Source organism: Radiomyces spectabilis (genome assembly GCF_025331425.1).
Source record: "Radiomyces spectabilis strain NRRL 2753 chromosome Unknown BYT42scaffold_7, whole genome shotgun sequence".
Taxonomy (NCBI): Eukaryota; Fungi; Mucoromycota; class Mucoromycetes; order Mucorales; family Radiomycetaceae; genus Radiomyces; species Radiomyces spectabilis.
The window spans coordinates 155721-174214 of record NW_026251932.1 but is presented as its reverse complement, the minus strand read 5'-3'; the positions used below and the strand labels follow the sequence as shown (position 1 = coordinate 174214).

Here is an 18494-nt window from a genome sequence, read left to right as displayed (position 1 = left end):
AATGAGTTTTTATCCCAATGATCAAAAAGGTGGGTCGTGCATGGATCATGACATGATATATGCATACTACTTGTCATTGCTGCTCTTACTTTATTAGCTTTTGCACTCTATGTTCATTGCCAACATTTGTCTGCGTCTATGATGGATTGATATGGCTTTACTGAAAAAAGCGGCTGCTATAGGTTACTGCTATCTCTCGAACTGAAATATCGGGAATTCAAGGTGGAATTTCCTTGTGCACCCAAGGTGTTACCTAAATTATTGATTTTTTGAACAAAAATAACAAAAGGTCCAGGCAAACCTTTGCCTGGAATCTTTTCCGTAATATTCCTTTCCCACTGTTTCTCTTGCTTTTGCAGCCATGAACAATGTCGCACCACCCCGGCCTGATAAAAGCAAACTACGCAGCCTGCCCAGTTCTGCCTCATTGAGCACTTTCGTCGAACCTTCGAGACCTGGACGAGCCTCGGCTCCTCTTGTTCGCAGCTTTTCCACCGATTATGTAGCAACGTCTTTAGCCGTTCAGTCACCCACTGTCCCACCTCAATTGAATGCTTCCGCGTCCACACAACCCTCTCTACCAGCGAGATTCGATCACGTCCCTCCTCCAACAAAGTATCGCAGTCGATTTATCGAACGATTCGATCACACGCCACCTCGGGAACTTTTGAACACCTTGTCCGAATCGACGCCTCAAGGCCCCGAAAGAAGACCGAGACGTCAAAGCACGGTCAAACGACTGCGCTTAGCCCTGACCCATTCTCACAGCACATCCGTCTTGGAAACTATTAGTTCACGCGTTCATCCAAGCACTCCTACTGCTGCTGCAGGAATTCCCGCTGTCAGCTCGCCCACCACTCCGACACCGGCCAGCATGGCTGTTCATCGAACGGTCTCGGACGGCTCGATCATGCGCTCCCCTGTGGACAACGGCCCACAAGAATCATTGACGACGAACGATAATTCAAGAGAATCATCAATCACACGTTCGGCTGGATCTAGTTTGCAGAGTTCAGCGTCTACGCCAACATCGTCATTTATGAAACCGCAACGACTGGGCAGCAGCCAATCCATGCCATACAGCACCACCAAATCGGCGACCTCACCTACCAAGATCAGCAATAAGATGTCGTTGGCCAACTTGAACCGAGCTAAAGTCATTATTAATCGTCTTGAAGAATGGCTTCATTTTATTCGTACGCTCATCAGTTGGACAGAGGAAGTGTCGAAAATCTGTCTGCAGAGTAGCCGTAGCTATTATCACCGAGCGCTTCCCTTGTCCGAAGATTTCGACAGCACCAATGGACCAGAGATTGCCATGGCCACCATTCAAGCGGGTTTGAGCATGTTGACCATGCAAGTGGCGGAAGAACAACGCAATTTTAGTCGCAAGTTGCGAGACTCTTATTTACCGTGTTTGGTGAAATTCAAGAAAGAATGCAAAGAGAAAATCCGGAGTCTGAAAAGCAACGACGATCTTTTATCGGATGAACTGTTGCGACGAGCAGAAACGACTCGAAAAAGCATGAGTCAACTAAACAAGGCTTGCAAAGCAGCCGAAAAAGCCAAACATCAAATCGAACACGATCCATGGTTAGCCAATCTCTGTAAGTAACACCCTCAAAGCAGTCAGCAAGACATCGATGCAGATAAGCTGACCAATCTATCAAAAAAAAAAAAGATGTGCTTCGATATTTGAAGCAGGAAATCAATGAAGAGAATCGGTTACGGTTATTGATGGTAGATGTCCAGAAAGATACGGCCGATTTTGAGCAACGCTTGATAGAAGCGGTCAAACCGATCGTCCAGTTTTGCTACGAGTATTTGGCTCCTGGTGCTTGGCATCATGCCTCCGATCCAGAAACGGCGTCAATGAAACTTGTGATGGATCAAATTATACCCAATCACGAATGGCACGCTTTCGCAGAGAAGAATGTCAAGGAACTTGTTCCCGAACATCATCCAACAAAGGATTATCTAAAGATCAATTATCCTCACAAGCTCCATCCTTACGTATTAACACTGCAAAAGGGGAAAATGCAACGACGCACTGGTGTATTGAAGCAATACATCGACCGTTACTATGTTCTCAGTCAATGTAGGTTTCCTTGAGATCCAATTTCTTTTGTGAGGTTGAACCCGAAATCTGATGTCCGTTGTTTTAGGCGGTTATTTGCATCAGTTTCGTCTCGATGACAAGGTGTCTCCTGAACATTCAATTTACATACCCCAGTCGACCATTGTACCCTCGGTCGATATCAGTCATCTGGCGAATCAAATCATGGAAACCACCTCCGACAATACGAAACAGGAATTCACGTTTGAAATTATCCGTCCAGGCAATGCGAGATTACAACGTGATAAGGCTTACGAGTTCCGCGTGTCCAGTCGCAAGGAATTACTGGATTGGTGTCGTCTGTTATGCGAAATTGCTACCCGGCCTCCGGGGGCGATTTCGCAAACACTTTTACCTCAGTCTAGCCTGCTCCTTACGTCCACATTGTCGTCAGGTTCCTCATCAGAGGCGCTACGCAGCGACAATAGTCTCGCCGTATCCGTTGTCTCCTCCGGCAGAGCCAGTGACGAACAGCGTCAAAACTCTTGTACTTCCATTCCACATACTGTCCAAACTCTATGGTCCCACCGTGCCAGTCAGTCGACCAATGCTAAAAGCAACCAGAGGCAAATTGCCCAAGCAACCGATTCTATACCCGTAACCTTTGCCGAGGAAGAACCGGCCCCCAGCATTTATACCGATGCGCCTACCGAGCTTGAACCTCCTCAAGACACCCGTCCAGAAACAAACCAAGATCCAGCAGACACATCAAGCATCCACAGCGACGCTACCGCCAAAGACGAACATTATACCAGTACCAAACCTCGCCCCATCTCTCTGGTGAGCTCCCATATCGATGACGCCGAGTCCTCGGTTTATCTATCGGCAGCTTCTACTCTATCCTCCGGTTCATCAACGACATCCTCCATTATCAATATGGAAGAGGTAAATTTTCCAGCCCTCGATAATGAAAACGAAAACGATTTTCCAGTCACGCCTACTGTTTCAGCTAATGCCAAGTGAACACAGTATCACTCTATCAACCCAGTTCCCTATAGTAACAACTAGAATATAATGCTTTCTCAGAATGAGCGATTAAAATGGTCGCAATCACCTACCACTGTTTCTCCCACTGTGACCAGCACAATAAAGGTCCTACATAATTAATTGCTATATCACATTATCGAGTCAATGCCTCAGGCTGATATTGCTCATGACAGATTTGAAAGGGACTCAACGCTTTTTCTGCATGATAGGAAAATAACTGCAAACGCAACCAATTCGTATGAATAACCTAGACATTAACGGCATGAAACACTATTTCAGGAAATTTATTTATAAAAGGTCTTTACGTATTTAAGTTACTGGCAGCTATAAGGTATGCACATGCTCAAATAAGATATACAAGGTCTAATCTATCGTTTTAAGTAATGGTACGAGCAAAATAATTAAAAAAAAAAAAGAAAAGGGGAACGAAAAGGAACAAATGCAACAACAAAGAGTATATGTAAAACGGAGAGAGAAAAAAAAAAAGGACCATCATTTCGTGTATACAGTGTATACAGTGTATTTAAAGACGATAAATGAAGTTGGGATCTTGTACATCGCTAAGATCGTCTTCGACGTTGGTCATTATGGCCGACGAGGTGGTCAATCGGCGCTGATTCACAATGGCCATTCTCCAGCGTGCAATCAAAAGCAAAATAGCGGCGACAAAGTTGGCCACGATGTAACCAACCATGGCCCCCAAATATGATGGCGCGGGGGAACTGTTCATCATGAGCGGTCCACAAAAGTTGCCGAGTGTGTAAAACACCATGAGAATACCGTTGTAAAAGATTTTTTTGGTATAACCAGAGACGTTATTGGTGATGGAAGACACCAGCAGAACGTAGGCCGCGCAATAAGTCCAAGACAAGTAAAAACCGACCAATTTGACGCGAAGCGGTGGGATCACTTCCAGCAGAATCAAGCCGATAATATCAATGACCAAAAGCCCCACTGCGGTGTACAAGGTTTGCTTGGTCTTTTGAACAATGTAAACAGCAATACAGATGGAGATAACGACGGCTCCTCCCGCGCCAATACTGAGCAACACAGCCTCTAAGCCCTAGATCAACCGTAACAATGCATGTTAGTTGAAACAAATTCATTGACAACCATCAAGGGGCAGTTATGAAATTTTTACCGAAAAACCGAAGCCTGCGGTAATTTGAGTATTATAAATGGTGATGGCGCCGTTTTGCAGATTGATTAAAAGACAAGCGACGCAAAAGCACCAGAACCGGATTTCTTTCATAGCTTCGATGATCTGGTCGCGTTTGATCATGGTCGTGCGTACGACAGCATTGTCTCGCGTACGTTCTTCGACGAGAATTTCTTGTTCGGCGTTGAGACCCAAGGCGCGCGATTTCGGATTATCGATAAGGAAAAAGAAGCAGAAAAGGCCCATAAATGCCGTGATCGAACCGAGAATAATCATGATCCTAATTGAAAAAAAAAAAAAAATCCAGAGAAAAACAAAGATTCATTGTGAATAACTCGTCAAGTCATGAGTTTCTTTTTTCTTTTTGATAATTACCATTGCCAATGGTGAAGGCCCAGTGTGTTTGGCATGGCAAGGATACCGTAACTGATGAGACCACCGACCACGAGAGCGATACCATTGCACAGCCAGAAAGCGCCCAATCTAGCGATTTGTTCGGAACGACGGTAAAAGGTACTGATAAGGAGAGTGAGCGAAGGGTAGATGCCAGCCTCAAAGAATCCCAAAAGGAAACGAAGCGCTGCCATCTGGCTAAATGTTTTGCCCGCTGCTGAGCAAGCCAGTACAGCGCCCCATATTGCCACCAGGACGCCGATGTATCGGCCAATGTTGACTCGTTGCAGCATATAATTATTGGGAACCTAATATGATCAACATTTATAAGATTAAAATAACTCTTTTCGCATAAGCCCCCATTCTGTGGGGAGCGGATCTTGAGGAGGGCGGAAACTCTACCTGAAATAACAGATATCCCAGATAAAAGATGGATCCTAACAAACTGAATTGGTTTCCAACGAGTTCCAGATCTTGGGTCAACGGTGCCGATACGTAATTAAGCGTTGATTTATCGATAAACTTTGGGTCATGATGTCAGTTTGAGCATGCTAGAATTGATACGGATAAGGTATGATAGCTACCTGTAAGCAATTGATGATGCAAACGATAGGCATGATGTAAAAATCGATTTTTCTCACGAGGGCTTTTTCTTCGGTGGACATTGGTTGGTCCTGGTCGTTGTAACCGTAGACATCGTAGTGATCGTATTCATCACGGCCATACAGTGACTGATTCGATCGTTTTTCAAACATATCTAGAGGTATATCGGACGACGATCTTCGATACGTGGACATCACCTTGGTTCCCGATAAACAGCGGAAAAGCGAACCAGTGACAGAAGCAATGGAAACAGGAAAAGAAAACGGCAGAAAAAAAAATATGGAGTACCACTAAAAACAAAGAAAAAAAAAGAAAAAAAAAAGTTGGAAAAAGGGAAAAAGGAGAAGACCAAAGGTGTGAATTCTTTCGTTGATCTAACCCTATTCCGACCAAGGTTAATCATGGAGTTTCAAAATGACAACGAACGAAAAAACAGCACAGGGAAATCAAATGAATTCTTTTTGACGACAACCCACCTTCTGGGCCCTGGTGGAATACCACCATTGCTAGTCATCACATAATCGCTTTTGATGTAACTTCAACTCGGCCCGTTTGTAAGACGTGATCGTTGTACTGCAATGAAAGGTTCTACAAGGATTTTTTTACTCTGCCATGCATGCTTTGTTTCCCATCAAAATTACAATAAGATGCTCCGAAGTTCGGGATTAGAATTTCGGTAGGAAAAAAAATTTCGTGCAGAACAAAAAGGTCGCACCAAAACCTTAAATTAGGCACTCGATATAATGACTTTTAAATAACGCTGCTTCCATTTATCATGTTTCAAAGCAGTGGCATTGGATCTAAATGTGATAATTACTTGGGGTAACTAACTAGTGGGATGTAAAGCGATGAAAGAAGTGATTCAAAATGATCCATCAAAGGTCATTCGGTTTCAGGGCTTCCTGTGACGAGCCAGATACAAAAACCGATGTGTCGAGAGAAACAGAGAAACCCTGAATATGTGTAACATACACGTGCTTTATATAGGGGAGATGCATGTCATGGAAAATGGTTATAATCTATAAATGAAATTCGGGTCCTCCTGGTCCGTCAAGTCTTCCATGACGGCGTTTGCCGGACGTTCGGTTGCAGAGGATAATCGTTGTTTGTTCACGCGGGCCATTTGATGACGAGCAATGAGCAAGAGGATAATCGATACGGCATTGGACACAATGTAGCCCACCATGCCGTTCACGAGGTCCGGAGGTTGCAGCATTTGAGGGCCAGCAAAGTTGCCGACGGTATACATGACGATAATGGCACTGCTGTAAAAGATCTTTTTGGTATAACCGGACACGTTGTTAGCGAGGCTCACAAGAAGAAGGGTATAGGCGGCAGCAAAGGACCAGCACATGTAGAGCCCGGCGAGTTTGGCTTGAGGCAACGGAATCACCAGGAGAAGAATGAGACCAATGATGGAGATGATCAAAAGGATACATGTCAAGTAGATGGTGTGACCATAGCGGCGATTGTACCAAACGGCGAAAGCAATATAAATACAATCTGTGACACCTGAAGGCACGCTGAGAAGAATAGCATTCAGATCCTGTGAGATGGAGGAGAGGAAAAAGGACGCGGTCAGTCATGGCGAAAAAAAAAAATGATAATCGATTCGTGGGCTGAGTTATGGCGGAAGATGGAATGAAACAAAACTAACCGAGAATCCGAATCCTTGCGTGATGATAGTGGTGAATGTGTTCAACGCGCCATTTTGGAAATTCATTAGCATTGAAACAATAGCAAAGCAGTAAAAGCGCGGCTCCTTCAATGCTTCGATAATATGGCTATATTTGATTTCCTTGTTACGCACCACGGCATTATCACGCACCCGATCTTCCACCAGTTGCTTTTCGGCTTCCGTCAGCCGAAGAAAACGTGATCTGGGATTATCCACCAAAAGAAAGAAGCAGAATAGCCCAAAAAATACAGTAGCACATCCGAGAATGATCATGATCCTACAAAGAAAAAAAAACATATTAAATGAAACGTGTTGCCATGGAGTGTACATCAAAACCAGGAAATATTTTCTGGGGTTTCCATACCATTGCCAGGCGCTCATGCCTCGAACGTTGTGCATGTAACCGATACCATAGCTGACGAGACCACCGACGGCCATGGCCAAGCCATTGCAAATATAGACACATCCAAGTCGCGCAGGCTGTTCCACACGCCGGTACATAGTACTAATCAACATGATACAGCATGGATATATGCCTGCTTCGAAAAGGCCCAACAAAAAGCGCAAAGCTGCCAATTGAGAGAAATTTTTGCCTTGAGACGTGACGGCAAGCACCGCACCCCAGATAATGATAAGACCACCAATGTACTTTCCCAAAGGCAATTTTTGGATAAGGATAGTATTGGGCACCTAAATACGGATTGGAAATAATGGATGAAATGAATTTTCATTAAATTTCGTCATGTCACTTTTCTGTTAAATCGTACCTGATAGAGTAAATAACCAAGATAAAAAATGGAGCCGAGCCAACTGTATTGGCGAGTGTCAAGATGGGCATCATCCATAATACCGAGCACACTAGCATAGTTGAGCGCTGATTTATCGAAAAACTGAACACAAGATGAGTGTGAGACATGTACTCTTGATTTTTCAATTCCTTTGTAATAAAGATGTTTTTTTATGCTTACCTGCAGAAAATTGAGGATGGCCACAAATGGCATCACGTAAAGATAATCGAGCTTGCGCACGAGGGCCTTTTCTGCCCGAGATGGCGCCAAAGTGGTACGGGACCCCTTCTCGTGATCCTGTTCATTGTGGGAACTGTCGATCTCTTCTTTGCTGTCGATGTCGTACTGTATCTTTTCGTCACTTTGCACGACCATGATGGGTATCAAAAAGAGATAAAAAAGTAAAGAGATAAAGTTGACAAGCGTCTCTTTAAAGGTAGTTGTGCAAGAAAAATATAATAAACGAAAAAAAAAATTGCATTGTGCATCGCAACACAAGGAAAGCATGCAATTACCATAACAGGTTCGTTCAACAGACAACGGACACAAACTGATACCCGGATTCTTTTGATGCAATACAGACGCGGCTTAATCGGCAACGTGCATTTTTTTCTCCACAAGAATGGCCGCAGAAATGAAGAGCTAATTCCTGATACGAACCCAAAGTGACAGTTGTTAGCGAAAAGCTTTTCGATTATGGTCACTTAATTAATACTCCGATTATCAGGTGTTCCGTACGATTTCCTTTCCCTCATTATCCAAAAATTTTTCTGGCCACAGTGGGGTTGGTCTTACAGTCGATGCAATATCAGGTGGACGTGGGACTTTTTTCCTTACATGGCCGGTTTCTGCAACCTGCAAACCCCACAAAAACACCAAATTGATCCATTCAAGCGAAAAGAGAAGGAAAACAGTACTTCGTACAAACAATTACTTCCTTTTTACCCTTTTTCCTTGTTTTTATGTCGTCATTGGTCAAAGGAATTCTGAAAGGGAAATTTACTTTGGTTTTCTTTTTTTTCTCTCGAACTTCGTTTTTATGGAGGCTGTAATCTCAAATATGTTGTGCCAGCATCGATATCGACGACAGTTGATTATCACTGTCTTGACTCCTTTTATACGTCAAGCGTCATGTCGAACCAGTTTGTCACCGCCCGCCATTGTACGATGCCATCACACATTGCAACAGCCATCAGCCTCATCAACCTCGACCATTCCTGCGAACAACCATCCGCCATTCACCACAGGCAATCAATACCGATTACGACACTCTGTACAACAACCGCTACCTTCGTTGACAGCCAACGTAGAAACACACGATAGCATAGACATGCATCATAACAATGCTGAGCGATTGCCGGAAGCTTTTCAGTTCGTTGCTTATGCAGCTTGGCATCCTAAAAACCGCCTTTCTAAACAACAACGCCAAGCAGAAAGTCGGATACCGTACTGGAAACATCGCAAAGTGGGAAAAGTCGATGCAGGAGAGGATGCCTTTTTTAATACCTGTACTTCATACGGATTGGCACTTGGTGTCGCCGATGGTGTGGGTGGCTGGGCCGACGTGGGCGTGGATCCTGGTAAGTGGACAGACAACTGATATCGAGAGAAATAGCAACTGATGATACAACTCTATGGGTTAGCGCTTTTTTCATGGACATTGATGAACAATGCCGCGATGGTCGCGAAAAAGCAACCTTCCATTGATGCGTGCCAGATCCTGGATACGGCGTTTCACCAATTACGATACAGCGGCAAGGTCAAAGCGGGCAGTAGCACGGCGTGTATTCTGAGTCTTTGCAAACGAACGGGAAAAATGACGACCTGTAATCTGGGAGACAGTGCCTTTTACTTGATACGGGACAGCAAAATCATTTATAAAAGTCCTAGTCAGCAGCATTACTTCAATTGCCCGTAAGTCTCGAGATAACCGCGCTAGGCGATAAATTATTTAAAAAGGTTCACTGACATCACGTCAAAAACAGATATCAGCTGACAGTTGTACCAGAGCAATATCCAGACTATGATGGATTCGTGACGGATTTGCCCAAACAAGGGAATCAGAAATCGTTTCATGTCAAGGAAAACGATATTATCGTGTTGGCGACGGATGGCTATTTTGACAATGTCTATCCTCATGAAACCTTGGCTTTGGTGAATGCAAGCGTGGCCTCCTTTGTAGATAAAGACGAAGATGGGGTTGCCACAGGGGTACGATTACTCGCCAAGACGCTCAGTGATACCGCTCGACGGTTAAGTTTAGATCCGAAACGATTAAGCCCTTGGGCTAAAGATGCACAAATGCATGGAAGTAACTATTACGGTGGTAAAATTGACGATATCACCTGTATTGTGACATTTGTCCGAGGAGTCGACAAATGAGCGAACTGGTGACAGTTCCGTGTATATAATTTTATTGCCTTCTATAACCTTGTACATGATCACCAATATAAACCATCCCATTTTGTACGTAGCGTAAAAAAGTTTACTTGCCATTTTTAACAACAACACTGGTTAGTTTTAGGGGATATACTACATTAACGCAAGAGATTGTAGTTCACCGTTTTACGTCGATTTATACATCTTGTATTCGAGAAACTCAGTTATATTGTTGCCGGAACAAATGCTAACGGGCATACATATTGGCACAATCAAAGGATAAATCCGACTCCACGATTAGTTCAACATTAAACGGGGCATTTTTCCCGCTCACCAGGACATTTTTAAGATGCAAAAAATCCCGTCCATCGCCATTCGCAACCATGGGCAAGGTGCTTTTTACGTGGCAGGTTCTTTAACAAGACCAAAAGATCCTGCCATCCGTGAAAAAAGATCCCGTCCATCGCCATTCGCAACCATGAGCAAGATGTTTTTTACGTGGCAGGATCTTTTTCAGCGTGGACAGATCTTTAACAAGACCAAAAGATCCTGCCATCCGGGAAAAAAAAGATCCCGTCCATCACCATTCGCAGCCATGGCAAGGTGTTTTTTACGTGGCAGGATCTTTTGGTCTGAATAAAGATCTGTCCACGCTGAAAAAGATCCTGCCATCCGTGAAAAAAGATCCCCGTCCATCACCATTCGCAACCATGGACAAGGTGTTTTTTACGTGGCAGGATCTTTAACAAGACCAAAAGATCCTGCCATCCGTGAAAAAAAAAGATCCCGTCCATCACCATTCGCAGCCATGGCAAGGTGTTTTTTACGTGGCAGGATCTTTTGGTCTGAATAAAGATCTGTCCACGCTGAAAAAGATCCTGCCATCCGTGAAAAAAGATCCCCGTCCATCACCATTCGCAACCATGGACAAGGTGTTTTTTACGTGGCAGGATCTTTAACAAGACCAAAAGATCCTGCCATCCGTGAAAAAAAAAAGATCCCGTCCATCACCATTCGCAACCATGGGCAAGATGTTTTTTATGGACAGGATCTTTTTTAAGACGAGAAGATCTGTCCACGCTGAAAAAGATCCTGCCATCATGAAAAAAGATCCCGTTCATCGCCATTCCCAACCATGGGCAAGATGTTTTTTATGGACAGGATCTTTTATAAGACCAAAAGATCTGTCCACGCTGAAAAAGATCCTGCCATCATGAAAAAAGATCCCGTCCATCACCATTCGCAGCCATGGCAAGGTGTTTTTTACGTGGCAGGATCTTTTGGTCTGAATAAAGATCTGTCCACACTGAAAAAGATCCTGCCATCCGTGAAAAAAGGTCCCCGTTCATCACCATTCGCAGCCATGGGCAAGGTGTTTTTTACGTGGCAGGATCTTTAACAAGACCAAAAGATCCTGCCATCCGTGAAAAAAAAAAGATCCCGTTCATCGCCATTCGCAACCATGGGCAAGATGTTTTTTATGGACAGGATCTTTTTTAAGACGAGAAGATCTGTCCACGCTGAAAAAGATCCTGCCATCATGAAAAAAGATCCCGTCCATCGCCATTCCCAACCATGGGCAAGATGTTTTTTATGGACAGGATCTTTTATAAGACCAAAAGATCTGTCCACGCTGAAAAAGATCCTGCCATCCGTGAAAAAAGATCCCGTTCATCGCCATTCGCAACCATGGGCAAGTTGTTTTTTACGTGGCAGGATCTTTAACAAGACCAAAAGATCCTGCCATCCGTGAAAAAAGGTCCCCGTTCATCACCATTCGCAGCCATGGGCAAGGTGTTTTTTACGTGGCAGGATCTTTTGGTCTGAATAAAGATCTGTCCACGCTGAAAAAGATCCTGCCATCGTGAAAAAAGATCCCCGTCCATCACCATTCGCAACCATGGGCAAGGTGTTTTTTACGTGGCAGGATCTTTAACAAGACCAAAAGATCCTGCCATCCGTGAAAAAAAAGATCCCGTCCATCACCATTCGCAGCCATGGCAAGGTGTTTTTTACGTGGCAGGATCTTTTGGTCTGAATAAAGATCTGTCCACGCTGAAAAAGATCCTGCCATCCGTGAAAAAAGATCCCGTTCATCGCCATTCGCAACCATGGGCAAGGTGTTTTTTACGTGGCAGGATCTTTAACAAGACCAAAAGATCCTGCCATCCGTGAAAAAAAAGATCCCGTTCATCACCATTCGCAGCCATGGCAAGGTGTTTTTTACGTGGCAGGATCTTTTGGTCTGAATAAAGATCTGTCCACACTGAAAAAGATCCTGCCATCGTGAAAAAAGATCCCGTTCATCGCCATTCGCAACCATGGGCAAGGTGTTTTTTACGTGGCAGGATCTTTAACAAGACCAAAAGATCCTGCCATCCGTGAAAAAAAAGATCCCGTCCATCACCATTCGCAGCCTTGGCAAGGTGTTTTTTACGTGGCAGGATCTTTTGGTCTGAATAAAGATCTGTCCACACTAAAAAGATCCTGCCATCGTGAAAAAAGATCCCCGTCCATCACCATTCGCAACCATGGGCAAGGTGTTTTTTCCTGGCAGGATCTTTAACAAGACCAAAAGATCCTGCCATCCGTGAAAAAAAAAAGATCCCGTCCATCACCATTCGCAACCATGGGCAAGATGTTTTTTATGGACAGGATCTTTTTTAAGACGAGAAGATCTGTCCACGCTGAAAAAGATCCTGCCATCATGAAAAAAGATCCCGTTCATCACCATTCGCAACCATGGGCAAGATGTTTTTTATGGACAGGATCTTTTTTAAGACCAAAAGATCTGTCCACGCTGAAAAAGATCCTGCCATCATGAAAAAAGATCCCGTTCATCGCCATTCGCAACCATGGGCAAGATGTTTTTTATGGACAGGATCTTTTTTAAGACGAGAAGATCTGTCCAGGCTGAAAAAGATCCTGCCATTGTGAAAAAAGATCCCGTCCATCGCCATTCCCAACCATGGGCAAGATGTTTTTTATGGACAGGATCTTTTATAAGACCAAAAGATCTGTCCACTCTGAAAAAGATCCTGCCATTGTGAAAAAAGATCCCGTCCATCGCCATTCCCAACCATGGGCAAGATGTTTTTTATGGACAGGATCTTTTATAAGACCAAAAGATCTGTCCACGCTGAAAAAGATCCTGCCATCATGAAAAAAGATCCCGTTCATCGCCATTCCCAACCATGGGCAAGATGTTTTTTATGGACAGGATCTTTTATAAGACTAAAAGATCGACGGGGCAAAGGTCAACAAAGAGTGACTGTTGAGTTTAAAATTTGAACATTTAAATCGTCGACATTTTTTTTACAGATCGGATAAAGAAGCTGAATTTCAATATGTAATAAAATCAAGATGAATACAGATCATGTTAATGAATTTGTTTTGAAAATAAAAAGATTTGTCATTATAGATTATATGATCAAAAATAATATTAAAAATATAAATATAGAATACAGAAAACAGGATGAGCAAATCCATATAATTGTAGATGATATATGAATGTGTCTAGAAAGGTATCGTCATGATTTAATCTATCGCGTCATTCATGCTACGTGTGTATATGCGTGTACTTCGGAATACTCAAGAATGACACTTGTTCATGCTGAACGAAATTCCCAACAATTTGTATACGGTCGATCAGCACTACTACGACATCTGCCACAAATCGTAAAAAAGCTGGCTCTGCCAAGGTATTTAGTGCACGATCCATGGAACAGGCAATAGGTATAGTAACATTAGCCTGATGTCCCTAAGTGCAACTGTTAAAAACGGATGATAGGAGAGCTCAAAACTCACGTTAAATCCCGTGTCGCTCCTGGGACAACTGCATCCAATGCGCTTTATAAGATTACTGCGAGTCGATTCTTTCGGCGAACCATTACTGGTTTTGACGATCAATGAACATCTGCGTCCCACGTCTTCAAGAAATTACCATGTGGCAGCAATCCAAAGATCCAGAACTATGGGCTCCACCACTCCTGGAAGCACTACCAATAAGCACTTACAACACAGATTGGAACATTGGGTATTATTTACAAAGATATTGGTCATGCGAGACTGAACACGCCGCTGTCAACATTGATCCAATGCTTTGTCTGTGGCTTCCAAGTTATATTACGGCAATAACATCTACAACAGTCTAGCCTACTCGACAAAACGTACGAAAAAGCTTACATCATTCGTTACAGCTATGATACCGGTTGATGCCAATATGCCAATCGTCACACCCCAGTCAAAAACGTTTGGCGAAGATACTTCGGGGAAGCGCTGCTATTCTTGTACATGTTCATGAAGGTAAGTACAGGTGGGTCCGTATAAGCATAGTGTCGTATTTTTTAATGAATTAGGATGGAAAAAGTGCTATGCCTACTAAGGATCATGGAAAGAGTAAAGGTGAATGGAACTGGAGTTTTATATGGAACGTCTACTCACGGATCAAGGATGTATGTCACGGATGCTGAACATATCGATGTTCGCTTGAATGATGAAATCTTCAGGGTACCCAGACCGCGTGTACTATGTTACCGTGCCAAGGATATAGGAAAAATTGAACTTGGGCTCTCTAGCCATTTGGGACGGTAGCATAAAAATTATATTTAGGGCGAGCACGATTAACGTGATTAGATTGTGTCCGTTGCGCCTTGCAACAATTTGATGGAATTGACGTATAATAAGACATATAAAAAAAATATAAAAAGATATCGCTAGCAAAAATGTATCTAAACAATACGACACACAATATAACAAAGCCTTTTTAAGGCAATAACACATTTGTCTTAGACTTTAACACGACATTAACATATTCGGTTCTCACAGGTAGCTGTGAAGTTGCGCTGACCATCCTGTAGTCTGCAGATAACACTATAGCACCCAACAGATTGGGAAGCATGCAAATGATAAATCGATTGCTGGTAAGCACAATGGACTTGTCAAGATTTCTCAATTTAGGTCAGGTTGAGCGCAAGCGGGACACAAAAACAGTCCCATCTGCGCCTAAAATTTGGGCAATTGTTTGTTGGGCAAACTTCAGTTTCAAATCGGATTTTGTTTCCCAGTAACAAATCCTGCAAACGTCATGCTAACTCTAGGCCAAGCTTCTTGTTTGGTTCTAGGGTATCGGCCCAACAACGCCGAAGAACGCGAAAAGGCGAAACAGCATTTGCAAAAAAGCGGTCTTGTTGCAGCATATCAGCGCAGGCATGACCAATTTCGCCCTATGGCCATAGGTGTCGATGTGATCGACAGAAATCCCTACACCTTCATTTCGTATCCAGAATCGCCCAAACTTTCCACCGCATATATTCCCAATACAACCTTGCCTAACAGTGACTTGGGCGGTGAAGACGGTAGTCAAGATAACGAAGCTGAAGATAACCTGGCTGATGGAAAAAATGGCGATGACGGCGATGCTGGTCAACACGGTGGAGAGAGCGGTGAAGAAGCAAGCCGCCAAAAACATTCTGGATATAAAAGAGATCACGGTGGTGTAATTGTGCCGTTTTGCAAGGAGCGATTATTGCACATATTGTGCACCATCGCAACCCAAGAAGATCCCCACAACGAAGATTGCTATGTTGAAGAGTTCGTGACGACGAAGTCACAATATGAATTAATGGAGTCGATTTTTCCAAACCTGAGGCGTCATTGCTCGACCAACCAACTACAATACTGGATCACGTACGCCGGAATTTGGGGAAAGCCAGCAGACGCACCATAAATGGCGTCAAAGTCTCTGGCCGCGATCTTTGGGTCGTCAAAAATGAATATCGAGGTAACTCGTTCGAAGAAAACGATGAATTAAAGCTCACATAATTTTGTAGAATACTTGGCGGACACCTGTGACTCAGTTCAAGCGTATTGGTCGCATATCCAAAGTTCTGATCTGATAACCATCGGATATGCTAGGAAGTCGCCGACTAACGAGACATGCGTCTCAAGAACCCGTCTGCTTCAACTCATGATCGATAAATTGTACTTCCGGGGCAAATGTGAAGAAGTGTTTGTCAGTCCCTGCTGTCTGGTCCACCAACCGATACTGGAACGGGATTTCCCAAGGGCAAAGGAAATTTTAGAGTCCCTGAAGGGTTGCCGAGGAGACATCACCGGTGGGTTTTAGTACACGCCTAATTAGCCGCTTTAGTTTACTGACAGAATGTCATAGATCTCACAGCAAAGCTGCATTGTACGCCGAAAGGGATACGCCTAGTCATCATCGACTATGCCGGACTGTCCACTTGTCCTCGAGATATCAGGAAGTTCCTGAAGTAAATAATAAGATAAAAAGCTTGCGATACATTATACTGATTGGTTACGATAGAACATATGAGAACGTTCATGAAATTGCCATTGATCATGGATGGTGGTTCGAGATCTTTTCTCGCCAGGAATTGCTTGAAACAAAGGCTCTCCAGAAATTCAAATGCCGCGAAAAATATGTACAGCGATCACGAACTCCAATATGAATTCACCACTCCAACTATCATTATCCCATCCTACTCACGGTGGACTTATGATCAAAACAATATCTGGTGAACGTGGGATTTCTTTTAACCAAGCAAAAAAGAAGCAAAACGATCCTCAAAACTAAACAAGTACGTCTTTATTATTCTTTTTCCTTGCTTTATATGTCATCAACAAATCCGACAGAAATTTTACTCTGTTCTTTTGAGTTTTATTTCCCAGCCGGATTGTATATGCCTGATAACCTGTACATGGTGATCAAAAAACAATTCCCTTGTAAATCCCATAGCGAAAAAAGGATGAACCCCCGTGCCATTTATAATAAAACAGCTTACGCAATCATTGTCATTACTACTGAAAGAGATGTTTTCATGAAATATGTTACTGCTTCAAACGATGACAGACATACGGACACCGAAAACTTAGGCTTATTTGATCGAGAACTTTGCTTCAAGTGTTATCTCTTTATGGACAAATCGAATGTCTAATTTACAGGTGGTCTGTTTGGAGTACCCAAAAATGTGGTCTAAATTTGGTTAAGAGATACCCACGAGAGCATGTTTATTTTGTGGAGTGGATCCTTTTTTGCGGACAGGATCAAGTTTTTTAGCGGAACCCTTGTCATTAGATAGTTCGCCTGGATCATTGAATGCTACATTTTTCTATATAACGTTACATTTTTGGAAAGCGATGCAGGCAATGCCAGAAAAGTATTTACTCTTGTGTTGATCTGCTGCTTTTCTATGATCATTTTATTTTTTTGCATGATTGGTTCAGAAAGCGACATTGGGATATATTACGTCGGAGTTGTAAATATGCAAACTACAGGAGCCAACGGGCCAGAGGTGAATTGCAAATAGCCACGTCTTTCCCTCCAGTGGCCGATACATCGTGAAAGCGAAAGAGCATGGTATAAAGTATGCTGTTAATGGCATTATCACGCGTGCTAAAAAGTTTCATTTTCTAGTCTAATGAAAGCAGACAGAATCTGCTGAGTGCAGACACCACCCTATCCGTCGATGATCTAGAAGCAGGCACACCGGGTCGGCAGCCTTCTGGCCAGGTGAACTCAGATACAAGGCAGAATGCCATTAAAGACTATTTCGAACAGTCAAGGTATTTTATGGTTCTCTTGCTTGTTAATGCTGTAAGAGTAATAGCTAATTCATCGTGTCTCATTGTAGTCATCCGATTGCTGCGTTTTTCTTTCTTGCTTTTCGTCTTGGAGCCATTCTGATGTACTTGCTTGGCTCCTTCTTCACAGATAACTTTACGCTCGTTTTTGTGGTCACCATTCTATTGCTTGCATTCGACTTTTGGACCGTGAAAAACGTCTCTGGCAGATTGTTAGTGGGCCTTCGTTGGTGGAATGAGATTCAGGAAGACGGTTCGAATAAATGGGTCTTTGAGAGCGCTCACGTAAGTGGAAGGCGGGCAAACACAGACGGCTTTGGATGCATTGCTAATATGGAACCTTTTTCTCTAAAAACATCCTTGGTTGTTAGCCAGATCGTCAAGGCAACAGCGCTGACGCTCGATTATTTTGGTGGGTGCTTTATGCCACACCGGTGCTGTGGATTCTGCTGGCTCTCACTTGTATTTTCACCCTCAAAGGCTCGTGGCTGGTGATTGTCGTGATTGCCATCATCTTAAATGTCGCCAACGTCTATGGATACACTCAATGCGATAAGGATGCTAAACGAAAGTGGGCCACCGGTCTGGCAGCTCAATCTGCGTTCAGTTCTCTTGGCGGCGGAGCAGCTGGGTTGGTGGGCAAAGCCGTCAGCTCTGGCATTGGCAATATTTTCGCTAGACGTTAAATTCGTGTAAACGCTTGCATTCGTTTATGAACGATCATGTGGCAAAAACTTGACTCTTATCATTGATTTCGAGTTATTGCAACTCAATACCTGTAAATGA

At 43.4% G+C, this 18494-nt stretch overlaps 6 protein-coding genes across 6 annotated transcripts; 4 read left to right on the top strand and 2 right to left on the bottom strand.

Moving 5' to 3' along the window:
- Window positions 1-66: 66 nt before the first annotated feature.
- On the top strand, window positions 67-3225 carry BYT42DRAFT_344653 (uncharacterized protein). The gene is made up of 3 exons (XM_051563137.1): window positions 67-1607; window positions 1682-2098; window positions 2166-3225. Exons 1-3 carry the CDS (start codon window positions 362-364, stop codon window positions 3077-3079), a joined length of 2577 nt encoding a protein of 858 aa, XP_051422765.1. The 5' UTR covers window positions 67-361; the 3' UTR covers window positions 3080-3225.
- A 401-nt stretch (window positions 3226-3626) lies between these two features.
- On the bottom strand, window positions 3627-5410 carry BYT42DRAFT_546146 (major facilitator superfamily domain-containing protein; the record flags this gene model as incomplete). Its single annotated transcript, XM_051565864.1, has 5 exons — window positions 3627-4166; window positions 4245-4542; window positions 4638-4963; window positions 5058-5177; window positions 5240-5410. The coding sequence occupies 5 exons, from the start codon at window positions 5408-5410 to the stop codon at window positions 3627-3629; spliced, it is 1455 nt and encodes a 484-aa protein (XP_051422764.1).
- Window positions 5411-5966: 556 nt separating this feature from the next.
- On the bottom strand, window positions 5967-8165 carry BYT42DRAFT_532918 (major facilitator superfamily domain-containing protein). The gene is made up of 5 exons (XM_051565437.1): window positions 7905-8165; window positions 7704-7826; window positions 7301-7626; window positions 6916-7213; window positions 5967-6804 (listed from the first exon to the last, which is right to left on the bottom strand). Exons 1-5 carry the CDS (start codon window positions 8097-8099, stop codon window positions 6271-6273), a joined length of 1476 nt encoding a protein of 491 aa, XP_051422763.1. The 5' UTR covers window positions 8100-8165; the 3' UTR covers window positions 5967-6270.
- An 889-nt stretch (window positions 8166-9054) lies between these two features.
- BYT42DRAFT_496827 (phosphatase 2C-like domain-containing protein) lies at window positions 9055-10106 on the top strand (the record flags this gene model as incomplete). Its single annotated transcript, XM_051564452.1, has 3 exons — window positions 9055-9304; window positions 9368-9638; window positions 9710-10106. 3 exons carry the CDS (start codon window positions 9055-9057, stop codon window positions 10104-10106), a joined length of 918 nt encoding a protein of 305 aa, XP_051422762.1.
- A 5845-nt stretch (window positions 10107-15951) lies between these two features.
- On the top strand, window positions 15952-16657 carry BYT42DRAFT_344574 (uncharacterized protein). The gene is made up of 3 exons (XM_051563136.1): window positions 15952-16219; window positions 16276-16378; window positions 16432-16657. Exons 1-3 carry the CDS (start codon window positions 16072-16074, stop codon window positions 16574-16576), a joined length of 396 nt encoding a protein of 131 aa, XP_051422761.1. The 5' UTR covers window positions 15952-16071; the 3' UTR covers window positions 16577-16657.
- A 1099-nt stretch (window positions 16658-17756) lies between these two features.
- On the top strand, window positions 17757-18265 carry BYT42DRAFT_469762 (uncharacterized protein; the record flags this gene model as incomplete). Its single annotated transcript, XM_051563547.1, has 2 exons — window positions 17757-17993; window positions 18080-18265. Coding segments are annotated over 2 exons (423 nt in total), but the record flags the coding sequence as incomplete, so codon positions are not given.
- Window positions 18266-18494: the final 229 nt, after the last annotated feature.

What these genes read in the sequence shown, in the direction of transcription:
- BYT42DRAFT_344653 (XM_051563137.1), top strand. Translation starts at nt 362, where the DNA reads ATGAACAATGTCGCACCACCCCGGCCTGATAAAAGCAAACTACGCAGC. An exon ending in TCCATGGTTAGCCAATCTCT is followed by an intron (nt 1,608 to 1,681) that starts GTAAGTAACACC and finishes AAAAAAAAAAAG; the next exon opens with ATGTGCTTCGATATTTGAAG. An exon ending in TTACTATGTTCTCAGTCAAT is followed by an intron (nt 2,099 to 2,165) that starts GTAGGTTTCCTT and finishes CCGTTGTTTTAG; the next exon opens with GCGGTTATTTGCATCAGTTT.
- BYT42DRAFT_532918 (XM_051565437.1), bottom strand. Translation starts at nt 8,099, where the DNA reads ATGGTCGTGCAAAGTGACGAAAAGATACAGTACGACATCGACAGCAAA. An exon ending in CCATCCTCAATTTTCTGCAG is followed by an intron (nt 7,827 to 7,904) that starts GTAAGCATAAAA and finishes TCTTGTGTTCAG; the next exon opens with TTTTTCGATAAATCAGCGCT. An exon ending in CGCAAGGATTCGGATTCTCG is followed by an intron (nt 6,805 to 6,915) that starts GTTAGTTTTGTT and finishes TCCATCTCACAG; the next exon opens with GATCTGAATGCTATTCTTCT.
- BYT42DRAFT_344574 (XM_051563136.1), top strand. Translation starts at nt 16,072, where the DNA reads ATGATCGATAAATTGTACTTCCGGGGCAAATGTGAAGAAGTGTTTGTC. An exon ending in TTGCCGAGGAGACATCACCG is followed by an intron (nt 16,220 to 16,275) that starts GTGGGTTTTAGT and finishes AGAATGTCATAG; the next exon opens with ATCTCACAGCAAAGCTGCAT. An exon ending in GATATCAGGAAGTTCCTGAA is followed by an intron (nt 16,379 to 16,431) that starts GTAAATAATAAG and finishes TGGTTACGATAG; the next exon opens with AACATATGAGAACGTTCATG.